Below are 22117 nucleotides of genomic sequence, written 5' to 3'. Positions count from 1 at the left end.
TAAAAAGAAATTTAATAGAGGTTATTGTAGTACAAACTAGAATTTATCCATTGAATTTGTCAGATCCACAGAGAAACACAAACTTTTTCTAAATATTGAATAGAAGGATGAGTACTTTAGCCATGGACATGATTTTTAAGGGAAAATTAACGATTCACTATAACTTTAAGAGAAATAATTTAATTATTCACGGATATTATAAAAGGGAAATCATTTATTAAATCACTAAAATGATTATTTTTTAAAATTAATGAATAATTTTAAATTTTATTATAATATTTTTTTTTCGTCCCTAGAATATCTACTGCTAATAACGGTGACTAATCTCCTCGCTACGTTAAATGCACTTCAAAAGATGAGATAGCTGACCTCAAAATTTAACACGACTGCATGTACAAGACATGATAAATTAATTATCTACACCATTTTATATAAACGAGTACTTTATTTAATAGTCATTATGGTCTCCATTTTTTATAAAAAAATTTATCCTTTTTTATTTTACTTAAAATTCTGAATCACTCTTTCTTTTCTAAAGTGTTTTTGGCTTCAAATGTTTATTTATTTTATGTAACTATCCAATTGTTTTTAAATTTTTTTTTATTGAAAATAAATAAAGGTTTGAAACATTTGGAAAACATAAAAAAGAATGATATTCTTATTTTTCAATATAAGATTACCTTAGATCATAATTATAAAGAATCAAATAATTTTTTTTAATATAATTACTTTTAATTAATTCAACATAAATTCAAATTTTATTTCAAATATATTATTTACTTTGAGTGATTAAAGTGAAAACATAGACATTAGAGTTAAAAAGTAAATGAAGAGTATAAAAATAATTTAATTTTAAATAACATTAAAAATTAAAAATTATTACTTATAATTAGATTCAAAGAAAAAAAACTAATTTACTACTTATAATTAAAACTTTAATTAAATTTTTCCTAACTTTCTCTCTCATAAATTATTCAGCCACCACTTAAAAACAATACATCTATTGTTAGAATAAATTATTTTAGTAAACTATTATAAAAAATGATAAATTTATTATACAAGTGTCATGAAGGAAGTTATTATTAATATTTTATTTTAGTAAAATTATTATAAAAATAATACACTTATTGTAATTCTATATCAATAAGTAAAAACCTTAAACTACAACTATTGTGGGTCAAAGGAAATAATTTAAAATTATTTTATTTTATTTTTTCATTTAATAAAATAATATACTTTTAATTTCCCACTAAAGATTAAAATCAGGCAATAATTTTTAAATACTCACGATGAAAAAATGTTGAAAAAAAAAACAACAAAATCTTCCATGTTAATGACTTAATTTTGCAAAGAAAGAAAGAAAGAAAAATAATAAAAAAAATGAATACTTTGAAAAATAAAAAAAGAAAAATCAAATCTCATCTCTTATTCTTTCCACCTTTACGTGCTGTCGTCGACGTCGTCGTCGTCTTCTTCTTCTTCTTCTTCCTCTCTATTTCCCTCACAGCACCATCCAAACAAAGCTTCAAATCAAACCCATTATTCAACGCTCCAAAAGAGAAACCCTAATCCCACGTAGCTACAAGCATAACCCAATCAGATCCCAATCAAGCAATGAAATTATTACCGTAATCACCCAAAAATTTTAAAAGCTAGAGCGCGATGCCGAGCGTGGCCGTGAAACTCTACAGCGTCTTCTTCAAGTTTCTCCTAAAGCACCGTTTGCAGAACCGGATCCAGGCCCCGCCCGAAGAATCCGACCCGTTCGGAATCACGACCCGACCCGACGAATCCGTCGCCGCCGCGAACCCTTCCTTCTCCGACGGCGTCGCCACCAAAGACATCCACATCGACTCCTTAACCTCTCTCTCCGTCCGAATCTTCCTCCCCGATTCCGCGCTCGCCTCGCCCGAACCAAACTCCAAGCCTAACCCCAACCCTAACCGCCGGCCCGAGCCTGGATCCGCCACGCAGGCCGAAGCGGCGTCGTGGCGGCGCTACAGCTACGGGCCCTCGGCTTTGCAGCAGCGCGAGGAGGAGCCGCGGCGGAACAGCCTCAGCGGCGACTCGGAGGGCTCGAATTCGCCGGCGGGCGGGTACCGGGGGTACTCGCCGATGGCGGGGGACGGTCGCCGGAAAAAGTTGCCGGTGGTTTTGCAGTTCCACGGCGGGGGGTGGGTGAGCGGGGGGAACGATTCGGTGGCGAACGATTGCTTCTGCCGGCGGATCGCGAAGCTCTGCGACGCGGTGGTGGTGGCGGTCGGGTACCGGCTGGCGCCGGAGAATCGGTACCCGGCGGCGTTTGAGGATGGGATGAAGGTGCTGAATTGGCTGGCGAAGCAGGCGAATTTGGCGGAGTGTAGTAAGTCTTTGGGGGGGAAGAAGTTGGAGGGTCAGCACAAGCATATTGTTGATTCATTTGGGGCCTCGATGGTTGAGCCTTGGTTGGCTGCTCATGGGAATCCATCAAGGTTGAAACTTATACTTTTTTGTTATCACCTTTTTGTTTGATTTATATCCTTATACTAATGCTGTAGTAGATTGATCTGTTTGTACATTTTGTAATTTCAGATTGGGGGTGGTAGGAATATGATGATTCTAGTTGTGATTTAGATGAAATGTTGTAGTGTTTTTTTCTTCCCTAGAGCGTTGATAATGATTAGAGAGTGTAGAGTAATAATGTAGCAAATTGGTCGAGGGATCTGTGGGTTAGGGAGGGGGTGATAGGCTGTGTAGTGAGTGGGGTTTTTGAATTTGATGGCAGCAAGTTTGGGTTGGGCCTTGGGATAATAACCAATCTGATGTTGATTGCAAATGAACTAGTCTTTAATTTAGGTTCTCTTCGGATAAACCTCTTCATGAATATTATAAAGGAAAAAGAAAATAAGAAGATAAAATGAATTAAAGTTCATCTATAAGTTAAAAACAGCTTATGCCGTTCAACTTTCATAGAATCTCTTTCAACTAATTTCTCCAAAAAAGTTGAGGTACATAAGTTGAATTTAATTTATGATAGAAGATTAATTTATTAGTGCAAGATAAAAAATAGTACAAGACAAGAAGTATTCAAGTAACAGGACAATTTTTAATCTTTTAATTTATTTGATGTATAACATATAACACAATAAAATAATGTGAATTTTACTAGAATACCCTTTTCAATAGATTAAAGCATTGTAGAACCTAGAATACCTAAATCTGTGCTTCACCACTTTCATTGATATTGCTCTGTTATCCACCCAACTTCTACTTTGAGGTCAGTAGCAACAAGGGTGCCATGTCTTCTTTGTGGTGGAAAAAAGGACAAGTTCTAGTTCAGAAAAGAGGACAAGAGATGGACATTTATTCAAGATTGTATCTCCTTTCCCTTCCTCACCCATGGCCAACTACAAAATTGATATTTTCTCCTCTAAATTTTGTGCCCTCAATTTTAGGGAAAAGTACTGATTCCCCTCCCATGTCCTAGTGGCCAATCTCAACCAAACAATTCCACAAAAGCTTAAGATACTAGGCATAATCTAGTCCAGGTTCATAACATTTCACTCCAAAAAAGCTTAAGATACTAGGCATAGAAATGTGAGTGTGAGAAATGTTATGAACTTGGACTAGATTGTGCATTTCTGTATTGCCACTTTGATTGGTAAGGAAGAAAAAATTGCCCCAAAACATCATGTGGGAGATTTTCGAAAAGACTAAGATCCAATGACTTCCTTCTGGTTCCCTTGGATCATGGAACTTTTTGGACGAGGTTGGCCACTAGGAAATGGGAGGGAATTAATACTCTTAAGAAAGTGAGTTTGGATCTAACTCAACCTTACAAACTAACTTGTAAGGTGAGAGTTGCCTCTACTTATATATACTATTATGACTTTATTCTTAGACGATATGGGATCTCCAACACCTCCCTCCCCTCACGTTGAGGACTGAACATCTCAAGCATGAAGTTTGTAGGATTGGACATTTGCGGGTGGTCTAATAATGGCTTGATAGCGGGTGGTTGATAAGTCCACTAACAATAATCGCTAGAATATAGGCTTTGATACCATCTTAAGAAAGTGAGATCGGACCTAATTCAACCCTACAAACTGGCTTGTAAAGTGAGAATTGCTTTCACTTATATACCCTATTATGGTCTTAGACGACATGAGATCTCCAACAAATACTTTTTCCTAAATTTGAGGGCACAAAATTTGGAGGTGGTATTGATTTTGTAGTTGGCTTTGGGTGAGGAAGGGAAATAAGATACAGTCTTGAAGAAAGGTTAAATCTTGTCTTCCTCTTTTTCAAACTTGAACTTGGACACCACAAAGAAGAAATGCCACCCTTGTTGTAGACTTGGAAGTAAAAGTTTGGTGGATAACAAAATGTGATCAATGAAAGGGGTGAAACACGAATAAAGGTATTCCAGGTTTTATGATGCTTTAATCTATTGAAAAGGGTATTCCAGTAAAATTCACATTATTGGGTTTGTTTGTTTAAATTTAAAAAGAAGTGTTTCCAAACAAGTGCTATTAAAAATATAATTTTTTAAGAAGCAAATAGGAGTTGCTTCTTAAATAAGGTAGAAAACTGCTTATTTTAAAAAAAGAAGTTTAATCATACACATCAAAAAGTAAAATAAGTGCTTATTTTATTTAAGAAAAAGCGCTTTTAAAAGATTTTTTTGTAAACAAACAGACCCATTCTCTGTTTTACATCAAATATTTGCAAGATAAAAAATTGTCCAGTCACTTGAATAGTTGTCTTGTACTATTCTTTGTATTTTGTACTTCAGCATCTAACACATCCTTAGTGTCATGCAGGAAGAAGCCTTTTGAGTTATTCTTGCACTTTGTTTCTCTTGTTTGATTTACTTGCATTTTAGGGAAGTTTCAGATTTGAAGCAACTAGTTACCGGCCCAAGTGTTCTTTAATAAAATGGCCTTTGGAGGAATCTTTGTGTGCCATTATATAGATCTGATCATTGGATTCCTATGAAGCACGGATACTTCAATTTGCTTCACGTATCCGTATCTGATACGTATCCGATACGATACTCTTAGATACTTAACCGATACGTGTCAATGAAGTATCCTAGCTTTTAAAAATATTATAAAAGTTTTATTCAATTTTGATACTTTCAGATACTTCACTGATACTTATTAGTGATACATATCAATAAAGTGTTCAAATTTTTAAAAAATTATGAAATATCCATTACAGCTAAATAAGATATATAAGCATGTTTAATATAGAAACATAGAACTATTGGTCCTTGATGAACTGTAAATGAAAATTGTCTTCTATATAGATAATTTCAAGAAAGGAATGATATTGGTAATATTATTTCTATTTGTAAATAATAAAAAGTAATTTATGATGAAATGATTTATAATTTATTTACTTTTAGTAGTGTACAATAAGTATGTTTTTAATTTGGATTTGCAAAATAGCAATTATATATTTAATATTTACGAATTTTGATCAAAATTATAAGTACACATTTATTATATTGTATGAACATTAATACATATAATGACACGTATCTTACAAGTATCGTATTTTATATATTTTTAAATAATCGTATCGCCGTATCGGATACGTGTCGTATCCGATACGCGTATCGTATGGGTGCATCATAGTTGGATTCATATATACGGTTTGGGATTCAGTTATTGCAGAGACTAGAGAGAGAATTCTGTTACGTGTTTTTAGGGGGTGTAACAGTCATGGTATGTTCATCCTATGTTGTCAATTGTGGCTGCTATTGTGGTGGAGCTGAGCGGAGCAGCTCCTTGCTGCTACAGTAACCCCGTAGCAGGGTGTTTCACTGGAGCGGAGTAGTTGAGGTGGAGCCGTTTACAAAAAATAAAAAATACTTCACTTAATGAGAGTGTTAATTTTTTTTTCCTGTTCTCTTCTTATCTTATTTTTTTTTCTCTCTTCTATTACCCTTTGTTGTTTTTCTTTCTTTTCCATCCTTTCCTTTTTCTCTTCCTTTTTTATTTATTTATTGTTGGCAGCAGCAATTTTTGTTATTCTGTTCAGTTTCTTCACTTGAATGGTTTTGTTCTTTGGTGGTCAGCAAAATCATGGCCCAACCAAATGCTGTTCAACAAAAAATTCAGAGCTCTGGTGATGCTGGTACTGATACACCGTCAGTGGTCAACAGGATGGGGATTGAATTTTAATGTTTACTTTTTAGTTACTTAGTACTCCCTCCGTTTTTTTTTTCATTATCTTTAAGATTATGCACAAGAATTAAGACAATGATTGATATTTTAGTTTTTCAAAGTATTCATTACATATTTTCCTGTTATACCCTTTAGGTGGTTAGAGAAGAAATAGGTACATTAGAAAATGAATAGACACATTGTTTAGTAAACATGCATTAATTATCAAGAGTAAAAATGAAAAAGAAAATTAATAAGTCATTAGTTTTAGAAAAGTGACAATGAAAAAAAAAAGTAACAAAATCTGACAAAATGACTATGAAAAAAAAATGGATGGAGTACTTTAAATACTTTAGGGTTTAGCTATAGATGATTTAAAGCATTAAGCACCTTGTCTCCTTTACTTTTTTTATTTATTTTTGTTTAAGTACTATCAACTTTTATTATTGAAAATGATTAATGCATGAATTTTGAGTTATTTTTTTTAATTTCTTTTTAACTTATATATATATATATATATTATTGGTGAAACGAAATTTCTTACTTGTCTATAGTTGTTTTGCAACTCTTCACTGGTATAATAACACATTTTCTCATCTCACCTAAAATGGAATTGATTAGTGTCTATAGGAATAGGCTGCATTTTCATCTAATCTAAAGAGATTATGTTCGACTTGAGTAATTTCACTTTTAGATTGTGTCTGTACTGTAGCTAATGTAACGTTCTAGAGATGCTGAAAAACACATAGGCATCGAGAGAGAGCAGGTAAAGCGATGATGCTGTGAAGAATATTCTTCAGGTGGATGCCACTTGATAGTAGCACAGGTCATCCTGCACTATAGGATGGGAAAATTAGAGGATTTTGATGATAAAAGAATTAAGGCTGGTGGATCTACGATGCTTAAACAGTTGTTTATCTGAACCTTTTTCTCCTTGGACTTGACCTTTTCTCGGTTTAGTCTGATGCTTTATTTGCTATATTTATTGTCCGTGTCAAGTTTTTTTTTCCCCTTTTAATTTCCAAATTTTCATTACGTTTTATTTACTAGATTTTTTGTATTTGTTTCCTGTGCTTTCCTTTATGTACATTAATTAATAGCATCCCAGCCATTCCTTTGGAACTGAGTTTTGAATTTTTTTGTTAAAAAACATTTTAAAGGTACAGGATTTTGTCTCAATCCTAGGTGATGCTAGTTTATTCCAATTTTTGTATGCAGGTCTAAAACTAACAATCAAAAACTACTATATTGATAGGGTACACGGGCTTATAATGGAGCCTAATATAATGCTTCTCATGAAGCTTCATCCATTGTCTCATTTGGAGGGGTTCTTACTTCTTACATGGGCTTCCAATATGTCTTTCTGGGTTACTTTTACATGCTGTTTTATAGCTCAGTTTCAACCAAGAATCTCGTCTTCTTTAATCTTTTCTACCTGTATGTCTGCTAGCCTACCTTAACTTTCTATTCCTTAACAGATTTGGGTATCTTCCTTTAACGACCCCAATATATAAACCATGAAATTTGTTTTGGGAATCAGTCTTATTCTGCTTAATTTACCCATTCTTAATATTCTTTATATTTTAAATTTTCTTAAAAATAGAAATTTTCAAATAGTAAATTTATTTACAGCATATATTAGGTAATCTTCATCTAAGTGATCGGGGTTTATTAAGAGGATGCTTGTTTTGCTTGACTATTGCTCAAGATTTTATATTACCTTCTTTGGACATGGACAAATATATTTTAGAATGCTAGGCCTCTTCAGAAATGGTCTTGTTTGAAGGCCAGAAAAAAAAGGAAGTTGAAGGGTAACATTTTTGTAGATAAGCTGTTGTGTTGCCTGTTTCCTAATTTTTTTTTTCTGGTCAGGAGTTGTGTGCTACACTACTTCAGTGCTTAACCTTTTCTTTTTCCTGTTATCAGATGTGTTCTTCTTGGTGTGAGTTGTGGTGCAAATATTGCAAACTACGTGGCTCGGAAAGCTGTAGAAGCAGGTAATCTTCTGGACCCTGTCAAGGTGGTGGCACAGGTCCTGATGTATCCATTTTTTATTGGAAGTGTACCCACTCGATCCGAAATAAAGTTGGCAAACTCTTACTTTTATGACAAGGCAATGTGTTTGCTAGCATGGAAACTATTCCTACCAGAGGAAGAGTTTAGCCTAGACCATCCAGCCGCCAATCCCCTAGTCCCAGGCCATGGTCCTCCTTTAAAGCAGATGCCTCCAACATTGACAGTGGTGGCAGAACATGACTGGATGAGGGACCGTGCCATTGCTTATTCGGAGGAGCTTAGGAAGGTGAATGTTGATGCACCTGTTTATGAGTATAAAGATGCAGTCCATGAATTTGCCACACTTGACATACTTCTCAAAAGCCCTCAGGCCCAGGTTTGTGCTGAGGACATCGCCATCTGGGTCAAGAAATACATTTCGCTTCGAGGTCATGAATTCTCATATTGAGGTAGGATATACCACGGGTTAAGACGATAGTCAGTGAGAAAATCTTTTCCCCATCTTTGAAATAATCTTAAGGTCGATCTTCTGCTACCAGTATATATGCCTGGGGAATATGTGATTATAGTACATGATTTGTATTGATGGTTGACAAGGTTCTGCTGTCCTCTATGTTGACCGGTTCCATGTTCCCTCCACCTGTCAGTTTTTGTTGTAAGATAGAGTTGTTCGAGAGCGGATTAGTTGAGCCAGTGAGAGATGCATTCATCTCTTGCACACCCTTGTTCCATTTTTTTTTGTTGTATTATGATGTACTATTTCTTACGATATAAATTTTAGTGCTCTATTCTTTGAGCATTAGGTTAATCATGCAGTCTCCGGTCTATTCTCCCATATACACGGCCCTTGGAGTGGTGGGAATTCATAGTAAATTAATCTTTGTACAAGAGACCAGTTCTTAGTTCTTCGATATAATTGAGACTTAAGGCTAAAAAAGCAATTTCCAAGAAGATACCTTCTATTGATGGTCTCTAGGACGAAGATATGGTCTTTCTTTAATAATAATATTAGCCAAAAGCTAGAACCGATTTTGCTTAGTTTACTTTGTTGTTCACAATGCTGGTGTCCAATGAAGGACAATTATTTCATCGTTATCTTCTTGTTGATTGTTAAGTTTTAGTCGTACAGCCACTATAAATATGCTATGATCTTCACCTGATTGCCTCGGCTATTATCACAAATCTTGAGATAATTGCCCACACTTTCCTCCCCTAGAATTTTTCTAGGGTGAGGAACCATGTGGAGGTTGAATCCAGACATTGAACCTCCAATGAAGTGAAGAGATGGATCATCCGTTTATCATGATTAAAACATGAAAAAACCATCTTCATAGTTCATACCCAAGCCAAACCAGTTTGGCTTGATGGTCTCAATATTGGAAGCACTTTGAGGGAATGGGAGCCACTGGCCCAGTGGGGTATGAACAGGTTGATCAATCTGTCAGATCTTCTGGGCTTATTTGCAAAGGTGGCATCTCTGCTGTGTGTCCTGTAACCATGAGTTCACTACAACGTTACTATGGTTGTGGGAAGTCTCAAGACGAAACAGTGGAAGAAGAAAAATGGTTGTACATTATTATGTATCATATAACCATATTTACGCTTGTTTGAGGAAGTGGAAAAATAGTGTGCTGAACTACGTGTGTGTTGTTTTATCCAAAAAATTATCTAAAAAGTTGTGGTAAAAAAGTTCCTGTGTCATGATATTATCACTAAATTAAGTGTACTATGTTTTACTTGACTTTAAGTAAATTAAGATGTTCTTTAAATAAAGGAAAATAACAACTAATATACTGGGGTCATACTCTGCTATTATTGATTTAAGATTTATCGAGAATTATAAAATCATGAATGAAACATATTTAATATGATGGGACTTACAAAGTTTTGTAAATTTAATTTTTAATAAATTTTAATTAATAATATTTTTAGGATGAATGTATTGCTAGCATATTTTTTTAAAAATATCTTATTCAATTTAAAGAAATTCTAAACACATTATCATCACTATCACTGGTATTATCATTATTATTATCTTTGTTATTATTATTGTTCTCATAACTCTTTATTATCATCTTGTCATCGTGTGTCAATTGCAGGAACAATGATAAATATTAATGACTTTGACAAGTTATTTTTAATTTTAGTTGCATTATTTTGTTATTTGTGATATAAAAGTTATTATTGAAAATTCTTATTTTCTCATCTTAATAATTTCTTATTTAAAACAACCGACTTCTCTCTTCTGCTGTTATGTGTAAAGTAAGTGAAGTCAAAATCATGGAAACAAAGAAAGAGATATTAAACGTATTTATTTATTTATTTTTTTTGTCAATTCCGTATTTCAGACCTTATAATCATTAAACAATAGGCTCGATTAATTATATTAAACTTTGGGAAGTGAAATTAATTTATCCTTTTTTAATGTGTTTGCATAGTAAGCGTATGATTTAACAAAATGAAATATTATACGAGTCTAACCAAACTAAAGAGATTTAACAATTCCTAAAAGAAGTCTCCACATCCTAACCTAATCATTACAACTAACAAACTAATAATTATTTTTATTAAGTTTGTTGAGATGTCACTATCAAAGTCATACGACTTATATTTAACAACTTGGATGGCTAACTTTGGTTAGGTTTGTACGTCTAAACCACTTGCATGAGCAAGTGGACGTCCAAACCTATGGACAATGAAAAAATTTGGGCCATTCAAACCTAAATAAGTCTATGACTTTAACTAGTTACACCTCCTCTAAACTATTAATTACACTATTAAAGAAAAAATATACAAGGACAACATTCCTATATTACTTGACCTAAAATACAAGGTCAAAAATAACCTATATAATATATACAATAGAAGGCTAAACAACTAGGAGAACACATAATTTATGCTCATGAAGTACATCCTCTTTAGTAACTTCCTCTAACCTTCTAACCATAAACCTTGTCAAAGGTCATATGGCCTTTAAGGATGGTCTTCCATCAGAGAGAGAAAATAAAGTATGAGATATAAAAGAGAAGCAAAGTTAAACGAAAGAGATAAAAGAAAGAGAGAAATAAAAGATATATAGGTAAGATAAAAAAGAAAAAAATATGAAGAATTTAAATTTCTTACAACATATTAGGTTGTTTGTATTTCATTTAGAACAAGATAAGACGAATCTATCAGCTGGAGCCTGAGGAATCAGATGCAAGACTAAAACAGGCATCATATGAGACGGAAGTCAGCTAAACATCAACATGATTTTGCAAAATCATCAGATAGAGCCAAACGAACAAGCAGACGAAGTCATCACTAGCAGACAAAGAAATCAAAACTAAAATGTGTATCCAAACGTAGTCAAAAAATAATGAAGCGTGTCTGAAGTCCACTAATCACATCGAGTGAAATCATACAAGAAACACAAAAGGACATCAAACGTGAATACAGAAAGAAGAAAAATAGGCAAGCGTGGATTCACAAGTCAAAGTTGCGTGCGTCAGAGAAAGGACACCTACTTTTCAGAAAAAGACAGCACCTCGACAGCTAAACTGATGAGAAAAATAGAAATATGCCTAGATCATGATTGAAGTCAGACATTGAAATAATCAACTACAAAAAAGGACTTCATGTATACACGCAAACATTTAATGTAAGATCAAATGCATTAAATGAAAAGATTTACATAGCCATGAACAAGCCTCCATCTGCAACGACATGAAGCCCCGCTCCAACGGGAAAATTTTAGTTCAAACAACGGGCAGATTTATCAACAGGCTATAAGTATCAAGGCATAGAAGAAGAAGAAGCAGAGAATAGAAAAGAGAAAACTTGCAATAAGAAAAAGAAAGCGAAAGAGTATAAGCTGCATTTCTTCTCAAAGCATTTCCTGTATATCTGTGTAAAAACTAAGATAGCCAATCTTAGTGAGTGTTGTTAATATCCTATCCTCTTTACGAGAGTAAACACAACACTTATACACTTATTCCTGTAAAACAAAGGTTACGCACCTTAGTGAGTGTAAAAACTATTTTATCCTCTCTGTGAGAGTTGCAAACACACTCAACACCCTCATTTGTTGTAAATCCTGAAGAGGCTGATAGAAAGAATACTTGTGAACCAGAAGTGGTTGAGAATACTAGCGCTAGTAAGTGAAGCTAGCGGACCAGAAGCGGTCAAGAATACTTGGAGAACCAGAAGTGGTTAAGAATACTAGCCTCGACAATTTGACGAGCCAGAAGTGGTTGAGAATACTTGTAATCCTTTGTGATTAGTGGAACCCTTCAGTTGAAGGAAACTGGACATAGCTCAGATTGAGTGAACTAGTATAAATGTCTGTGCATACCTTTTTCTATACTCACTTCGTTTTCATCCATCTTCTTTTCAACAAACTGTTAGACAAAAACACAACTGCTTATCTTGATTAAGAAACAATTGTTTTTATTAGACGATAAAACCTTTTAGATGGAAAAAAAACTCACACAACTTGTTTCTTAAAGTAGACGATCAGTTTTGTTAGAAAAATTTTTTAGTCAGACAAGCCTACACAAGTTTTCAACCGTGATTGAATACTCTATTCATTAAAAAAAATATTGTTGCAAGAAGATGAGTGTTGAAGAGTATAGACAAGATTTTTCAGCATGTTTTATCCTCACACGCACACTTTCTAGGAAACTTCCTAGAAGGTCACCCATCCTTAAATAACTCCAAGTCAAGCACACTTAACTATGGAGTTCTTATGGGACAAGCTGCCAAAAAATAGATGCATCTTGTTGGTATAGGTAGTACAAATTAATTCCTTTAAGTCATTCTCAACTATACAATTTCATACTTGTACAATCTCTGGATCCCTCTCATTTTGGTGTGTCTGGGTTGTTACAAGCCCACCAGCTTTCGCTTGGTTTGTCCTCGAATCACACCGTATTGGGAGAGAGGACCTACTCTGATACCATTTGTAAAACCACTCAGATTTGACCTCTTAACGGCTCCACTCCACGATATTTTACATGATGACACTTCATGTAACTTCTCGTTAGTTAGAACCCTTCACCGATTAGAATCCTCAATGGGTAGCCTTTTCTAAGATGTTTGTCCACTTTTAGGATCAAGGATTGACCCATAAACTAACATAAGACTTTTCAACATGCTTTATCCTTACTCACGTTTTTTAGGAAACTTCCCAAAAAGGTCACCCATCCCTAAATTACTCAAAGTTAAGCACATTTAACTATGGAATTCTTATGGGATAAGCTACCAAAAAGTAGATGCATCTTGTTGGTATAGGTAGTACAAATTAATTCCTTTAAGTCATTCTCAACTATACAATCTTATACTTGTACAACCTCTAGATCCCTCTTATTCCGGTGTGTCCAGGTTGTTATAATTATCTTCATACCATAGATAAGAGCATGGAGAGGAGGAGTACACTTCTAAGAGTCACTCCAAGAGTGAACCATCAAAAGAAAAGAGTGAGAAAAATAAACTCTCTAATAAGAAGGAAACTCCTAACACTAATTCTAAGACTAGTAAAATTAGATGTTTTAAGTGTGTAGGAAAAAGTCACATTATCTCTCAATGCCTCACTAAAAGGACCATAATCTTAAGGAGAAAATACCACTATAGTAGTCGAGAGGAGAATACACCTTCTTCCTCCACCTCTACTGGTAGTGAAAAAAAAGGGGTAAAAAACTCTAATGAAGAAGAAGCCTATCCTTGTGATGGTGAGCTCTCATTGATTTAAAGGCTTCTTGGAAGTCAACCTCATGAAATTAACACTCCACAAAGAGAGTATATCTTTCACACAAGATGTAAAATTTTAGATCAAACTTGTTCTTTCATTGTTGATAGTGGCTCATGTTCCAATTGTTGTAGCGCAAGGTTGATTGCTAAGTTAGCCATCACTACCATTCCTCATCCAAAACCTTATAAGCTTCAATGGCTTAATAAAAAGGAGGATATGGTAGTGAATCAACAAGTGAAGGTTAAGTTTTCTATTGGGAATTATAAAGATAAAGTTTTATGTGATGTAGTTCCTATGGAAGCTTGCCATATTTTGTTAGGAAGGCCATGACAATTTGATAGAAAAACCATACATAATGGCCTTACTAATGAAATATCCCTCACTCATAAGATAAAATTTTTGTATTACAACCTCTTACATCTACCCAAGTGGAAGAGGACGAAATACAAATGAAAGTTATCAGGGAAAAAGAAAATGAGAAAATACAAAAGAAAGAAAAACAACTCCTAGATGGTGAGAGGAGTGAAAATGAAAAAAATATTTCTTCTCAAGTGATTGCTAAAAAAATAGTGATTTTTATATAAAAAATCAAATCAAAAGAACTCTCTATCTTAAGCAATCCTATACCACACCACTCAATGAGTTGGAAAAGAACGTTTTCCCTTCCTTTTGGATGGAAAGCTTGAGTAGACTTTTCAACCCTCAAAGTATGAACTCTCCAATTTAGCTCTTTTAAACATTTCTAAAACTTTTGAGCTAGAATATTTTGCATATGGTTTAGGTGTGGAAGCTATTTTGTTGAAGAGTGGGTACCCTATTGCTTCTTTAAAGATAACTCCTTTTGGTGCCAGTCTCAACTATCCCGCTTATAACCAAGAGTTCAATTCTTTTTTTCCAAGCCTTCAAATCTTGGGAACAACACCTTGTTCTTAAGAAGTTCCTTACTCATGGTGGTTCTAGATCATCTCAATCTTTAAGAAGATAAGGGACTAAATAGTTTATTTTCTAGGAGCCTAGGTGATCACATAAGACACCTAAAACAATTTTTTAGAACTTAGTAATAAACCTCCTTTAGAAAAACAAGAAAAATATAATTTTACTATAGATAATATAGTAGGACTTATAGGGGTTCAAGAGGACCCCAAGAAAATAAAAATCCTCAGGGATATGTCTCACCCACACTTGGATAAGATAAAAAGGTTTAAAAAAATTTATCATAAAGAAAATAACATTCTAATGCTTGCATTTTAATTTCTTTTGTAGATGTTAAAGAAGAAGAGGCTTGTGATTGAGGACAAGTCCTCTTGAAGAGGGATGGATGATGACATCATGCCTAAGGGCTAAGTTGTAACACCCTCTACCATGCATGTCATAACACATGATATATTATAAACTGAAATACCTCAAATATAATAATTAAACTCAAAACTCATACATGTAGAAGGAATCACATTTTAACATAAACTAAACTTAACGAAAATAACAATTATAATGAAAATAAAAATTAAAAGACTCAAAATAAATAGCAAGAATCTAATCCTAACATAATCTACAAAAATATAAAATTAAAGAAAAATAAATTTAAATATAATTAACATTTATATATAATTCTAACATAATCTACAAAAATATAAAATTTTAGCTAATTTATTTATTTTAAAATTTTCTTTATTTAAAATATAATATTTATATTCATCTTTGTTAAATTTCTTATATATTAGTATCAAAAGTATGAATAAAAAACAGTTAAAATTTTTAAATTAAATATACGATTACAATATGAAATAAATTAAAATATATTTGATTATAATATTATTTAAATAAATAAAATTTGAAGAAATCATAATATAATATTTTAAATAATTTATTTTTTTTGTAAGAAATTTATATCATTATACTAAAAAATGATTCTAATATAAATTTGTACATTTTTTTTAATCATTTCATCATAAAACTCTATAATAAAAAAATTAATTATGTTCAATTTTTTATCATATTTCATATTCAACCATATTTTTATAAAGTAAATTATTAAATATACCAAAAATACTTATTTATTTCAACAAATTAAGTTTTTAATCAAATTTAAAATATTTCACAAAATTTTAGTGAATAATAAAATAATAAATGTGATAAATATTCAATTCATAAAATTTAAAATGTAAAATAAAAATAATAACTAACAGACATATATCATAGTTAATCCTAAATTCAAACACTAAACAAAAAATAAAATCATTGAAAACATTTATTTAATTCTACACATGAAGTAATTAACTAAATATACAATACATTACAAAATAATTTCAAAATAATAAAACAATCACAATCATAAATATTTCATTATTCATATTTAAACCATAAGTTAACAATCATTATGAAATAAATTAAAATTTTAAATTTAATAAGTGTAACTAACCTTGAATGAAAGTATAAATCGGGAACAACAACTTATGAAATTGGATTAAAACCAACTTGCAAAATAAATTCAGAATATATATTAAAAATAAATAAAATCACATATCAAAAGCCAAAAAAAAATATATAACAACTAATAATAAAAACACAAATGAAAATAAATATATCACTTAATTAGAGAAACTACCAACAAGATAAAATACTTGATAAACTATGAAAGAAATAAAATTTTAGACAAAATGTTTGGATGAAGGAGAAGCCAACAATAGTAACAATAGCAACAATTTTTTTAAGCACCCTCAAGAAGAAGAGCAAAATGTGAAACAAAATAAAAGACTCTAATAAAAGATCAAGGAGAAGAGAAGGACACAATAACAAAAAAAAATTTTAAGTGCAGGAAGAATAAAATATGAGCCAAGTGAAGAAACATAAGGGAAGGTGTGATAGTATTATATGGAAGGAGGAGAAGAGAGAAAAGAGGTGCATTTTTGAATTTTAAACAATTGCTCCTTGGTGAGCTTGCAACATGCTATAGAGTTGCACTACACAGGATAGGATGATTGAGACACATGGATGAAGAACATGTTAGGAAACAGTATGCAAATAACCTTTGGGGGGTTAGTGTTATTAACATACAAAAATGAAAAGAAAATATGCCCCCTTGAGTGCCATTTAACAAAAACATAAAATTAAAATTAAAATTAAACAATGCACCACCCTCCTTGCCTTGTTAATAAATAATAATTTTTTTTAAACAATGCATTCAACCTCCCTCTACCTTATTAAAATATAAGAAAAAATTATGAACAATCTTTTGTATACAATTGATCCAACAGACTATACTTAGGAGTATGTTTTTTTTTTTTGTTATTTTTTGTTCCCATGTATTGCACTCACCCCAGAGGCGTTTTGTTTCCAATGTTGCTGCTTATGTGATAGAAATAATTTATTTTAATAATTAATTTTTTAAATAATTTATTATTATTTTTATTTATTTTAGCTGAAAAGCCAATTTATAACACAATGCATGCACACATTGTGTTCATTATTGACTTGCAAGAGGATTGACTGGATAGATTGAAATCTTTCTTTGGGCTTTTCTATTAAAATTTACAAACGTAATTAAAATATAACCATTTATTTTTAAAAATTATTTATCCTCTAAATGGCGTTACTAACTTTTGCACAAATAAATGATTTCTTTATTAATTACGGATGGTTTCTGCATGAATATTTCCTCTGTATTAATCCTGAAATAATTGTGTAAAAATAAGTTTGATAATTGATGGTTAAAATACTTTTTTAATTTTAATAGTTTAATTTATTTTATCTTTTAGTTTTTTTTTTAATTTAAAATAGTTATTTTTAATTTTTTTTCCCTATATTTATATTTTTCAATCCTTTTTAGTCTTATAGTTTAAAATAGTTTTTCCTCTGTCGTACACTTGCAATTTTTTAATCTTTTTAGTCTATATTATTAATTTTTTTGTAACGTTGTCTGTTTTGTATTGACATAGTAGAAGTCTTCAATTTTGTGAAGGTAAAATAAATGGTGTCTTAATAATGAGTGTAGCAGGTGAGGGTACAAAAAAGACACAAAGCGTCAAGAAAGTAATTCCATCGAAATAAATTTGACATCAAACACACAAAGTTTAATTAATATCTATGTTATGTTAACACAAAAGAGACAACTTTTGCAAAAAATAATTTTAATGATAAGGACTAAAATGATTACAAAAGTGCAAGTAAAAGGATTAACAAAATCTATCTTAAACTATAGGGATTAAAAATGATTGAAAAAGATCAGTATAGGTCTATAAGGACTAAAAAAATCAACTTTAAACTATAGGGACTGAAAGATAAAATGAGTAAATTTTATAGAAAATAAAAAAATACTTTAACCTTATTTAATTGAGATAATTTATTTAGACACAAAAAAGGGAGACAAATTAATGATTTTTTTTTATTAGAATTTCAAATAAAATATTTTGATCTATTATAATCGAACTTAATATAGAAAGTTTATAACAAATTACAAATCCACAAACAATTGAACTATCATTAAACTTTTAGTATTAATTCTTTTGATAAATAATTATTATATATTTTTAATTTACAAATATGATATATTAAATTTTAAAAGAAAAAGTTTCGCTTTTAATTAAACTTTTTGTTTTGTGTTATTTGGTTTTTTATGTTTTAAGTTTTAACTTTTTAAGAAAACTTGCTTTTACCGATTCTACATGAAGTGATTATTTGGTGAGACTTTTGGTTTGATTATGTATGTCTCAAATATTCTCTCGAAAGCCATTGATGTTTTAGTGCAAACACATAACTTACACCTAATTTTCTTAACTCACGTGATCACATAGCCACAATCATATCATATATATTGTTCTATGCTATGTTTCCAAATTGTCATCTCATGTTGATCTTCTCTACTCTCACATTCACTAAGTTCTATTGCTCTCATTTCTTTGAGTAAGCCAAACCAAAGAGAGATAATGAGTTAAAAGATCATGATTGGTATCAATGGTAATCCAATAATTGATTCCATTTTCTTATTTTTCTCAATATTTTTGGAATCGTGATAAAGTATCTACTTTATCAATTGACAATGTAAAAGAAAAAATAAATAAATAAAAGAGAACATTGTCAATGTTATTTGTAAGTTACATGATAATAATGACATGTAACATTTGTGCACTTGATGATGAAGGATTTGGAAGGATTGGCCCTTTGATTGCTAGGGTGGCATTGCAGAGAGATGATGTGGAGCCTCTCTACTTAGTTCATATGGGTTTGTGGATGATGTTTAATTCTTCATTCAAGTAGCATGGATTTTGCTAATATGATATTTAATTATATTATGTTTGTTCAAAAGTCTCACAATATCCATTTTAGTTAAAAGGGGTGAGGTTTAAATACATGTTGGATAACTTTACTTAATACACTAATTATTTTTAAGACTAAATCTAACAACGCTTATTTGTTAACTTTTAACCACTGGTCAAATAAAAAAATATATGTAATGTGATCATGAACTAAAGATATTATCTTACTTTGTATGATACATACGCCAAATAAAATGTATAAGACTGAATATATGAGAATATCAATTTATCCGAATGACTTTTATTTTGCTAGATTTACAAATTGTAATATAGAGTACTCATTTGTTTAAATTTTAATCTATGATCATTCTAGTAATCAGACATTAATAAGTTTTTTCCATTAGTAATTTGAACTTATTCCCTGCAAAATTACATGTTCAAATATGACACTGTTCATGGTCAATTCAAAAACTGTGAGACCAAGTTAAAGGATAGTAAGACCCTTCTCTTTGGTGATAGCCTGATCACTGTTTTTGGTATTAGGTATGTTTTAATTTTATATACTGGTATTAAGTAAATTAGATGTGCATACACACCATGAAACAATATTTGAGGATAAAATTGTTTTCTTATTTTATTAGGAACCCTGAGGAAATTCCTTAGGGTGAGGTTGGAGCTGATTTTGTTGTTGAGTCCATTGGGGTTTTCACAGATAAAGACAAGGAAACTGCCTACTTGAAGGTTTGTCATTAGGATTTCACATCACATGATGTTGTGAACCAATTATTAAAGAGATTGTCACTATCTATATTGAGTGTTTAGTAAAATATTAAAGGGTAAAGTTTTCATAATTATATCTTTGCAAGCTATGTTTTCAATCTAACATGATTTCAAAATCCAAATATTATTGATAATATGGGGGAATTGTTCATCTTACACATGGTTTTTCTATGTTTCTTTTGAATGCTTTTAGAATACATTTACTTGTTTTGAGAGACAAGTTCAAGAACAATTTATTAACCAATGTTTGGGAAATTTTTGGGTGGGGTTTTAATTCTTAGTGTCTTCATAGTTAAAACATTGTTTTATCTCATTTGTAGTCTTTTCTCTTAATTTTGTGGTCATGACCTTCTTATTAGGGTGGTGCAAAAAAGGTTATTATTTCTGCTCCAAGTAAGGATGCCCCAATGTTTATCGTTAGGGTCAATGAGCAGGAATATAATTTAGATATTACTATTGTTTCTAATGCTAGCTGCACAACCAATTGTCTTGCTCCACTTGCAAAGGTAGTATATCCAATAATTTCTTAAAGTTGAAAAGAAATATTTTCAATTTTTCATTATATATGGAAAAAAATTCTCATTGAAGTCACCTTGTTGAAATATATTTAGGTTATTCAAGACAAATTTAGTATTGTTGAGGGCCTTAATTATGAGCACTGTTCACTCTATTATTGGTAAGTGTGTAATGTTTTGCATTCCTTTTAATTTCACATGATTCATATATATTTTCTCTTTATATGTTACATAGCCACTCAAAAGAGTGTTGATGGACCATCAATGAAGGACTGGAGAGGTGTTACATAGCCAACTGAAGCCTCGCAAAGGAGAGCACAATCAACCTTATGTTTCATTTTCTCTCATAAAAAGTGGTTTGGGACTAGTATTATAACCTCAATTAGTCAATCATAATAGAATAATCATCAATGATTGACAACATATTTGATAGGTGTTATTATAATGGGAAGGCCTTGATCAAATACAACCAGCATTGGATGATGCCCACAAAATCCAAAAACCATATCATAACTTCAACCTTGAGGGCAAGGTTGGTTTGAATGAGGGATGTAATGTCATGTGTGCAAAAAAGTCAATGACAAATGAAGAACAAAATATTAGTAAGGCCAATTTTGTTATGGTATTAGACCATGTGGCAATGGATATAGGAAATGAGGAATGAAGAAAAAGGATAATAAGAGAGAGAAAAACCAGTTCTTATTTGTATGATTATGTGTGGGGTTGGAAGTGATATAAGTGAATAAATGGTGTGAGAATAGGGTGTGGGTTCTTATGAATTCTTTTTTCTCTTATAGGTCTTTCCTATAGGTTCCTTATTATTCTTTGTATTATTGGTTGTTTTCTTCTTTGATAACCAATTTCTTTTCAATGTTTGATGGCAAAGCTAGGTTAAGAAGATTGATGATCTTCCCTTGGCTTTGCTCCCGCCTTGGAATCCTTCCTTGATCCAAATTTTGGACTTCAAAGTCCAGCAATGAAGAAGATGAATTGCGAAAGTGAGAAAGGAAGGAATCACCAAAGTGAAAGGGGAGAATTTGGCTGAATCAAAATCTGATCAGAATTCTCTAAATGTTCAAAGTGATTACAAGAGCGAAGGAATGAGCTTAAATAGGCAAGCAATCCAAGCCAAGTGGCGCCAAATTCAAATATGAACTTTGGCGCCAAGAATTTGAATTCTAAGTGAAATTTGAATTCAAATTCATTGGCTGCCATGTGATGACCATGTATCTAGAAGGTCTATGGCATTTAGATTTCATTTAGAGTAAGTTTAAATGGAATTTGGGTGTGCACATGTTCAACCACTCTTGGCTAAAAACATGTGACCCAAATTCAACTTAAATACCTTTTAAATGAAATCTAACTAAGCTAAACTTTCCTTATTAAATATTCCTTCTAATTTCCTACTCTAATGGCCTAAATACAATGGTCAACTAAATACAAACAATAGGAAACAATAAAAGAAATAAAATGAGTCCAATATTGGGTACCAAAATACCCAAGGCCCTTAAAGCCCAAAAACAATTCCACTAAGCCTATGGCCTAAAAATCCTAATATATGTGGTCCAAAATAAAAGACAAAAATATATGAGAGCTACACTAATATTATATATACAAATAAATGACAATGGAAATCTCAAGGTGTGGCCCATGTGAGGAGCAACTTGGGTCGAC

General features: G+C 31.8%; 1 protein-coding gene across 1 annotated transcript; it reads left to right on the top strand.

The window, feature by feature from the left end:
- The first annotated feature begins 1407 nt into the window (after positions 1–1407).
- On the top strand, positions 1408–8976 carry LOC109810080 (putative carboxylesterase 11). Its single transcript, XM_020373459.3, has 2 exons — positions 1408–2471; positions 8079–8976. Exons 1-2 carry the CDS (start codon positions 1663–1665, stop codon positions 8614–8616), a joined length of 1347 nt encoding a protein of 448 aa, XP_020229048.1. The 5' UTR covers positions 1408–1662; the 3' UTR covers positions 8617–8976.
- Positions 8977–22117: the final 13141 nt, after the last annotated feature.

Source organism: Cajanus cajan, chromosome 2, assembly GCF_000230855.2.
Source record: "Cajanus cajan strain Asha chromosome 2, NIPB_CcT2T_4, whole genome shotgun sequence".
NCBI lineage: Eukaryota > Viridiplantae > Streptophyta > Magnoliopsida > Fabales > Fabaceae > Cajanus > Cajanus cajan.
Note: the sequence above shows the minus strand (reverse complement) of the source record. Positions and strands in the feature narration are given on the sequence as shown.

Excerpts from the sequence above, each read along its gene's own strand:
- LOC109810080 (XM_020373459.3), top strand. The coding sequence starts at position 1,663 with ATGCCGAGCGTGGCCGTGAAACTCTACAGCGTCTTCTTCAAGTTTCTC. Across the intron at positions 2,472-8,078 it reads GCTCATGGGAATCCATCAAG|ATGTGTTCTTCTTGGTGTGA; the intron begins GTTGAAACTTAT and ends TCCTGTTATCAG.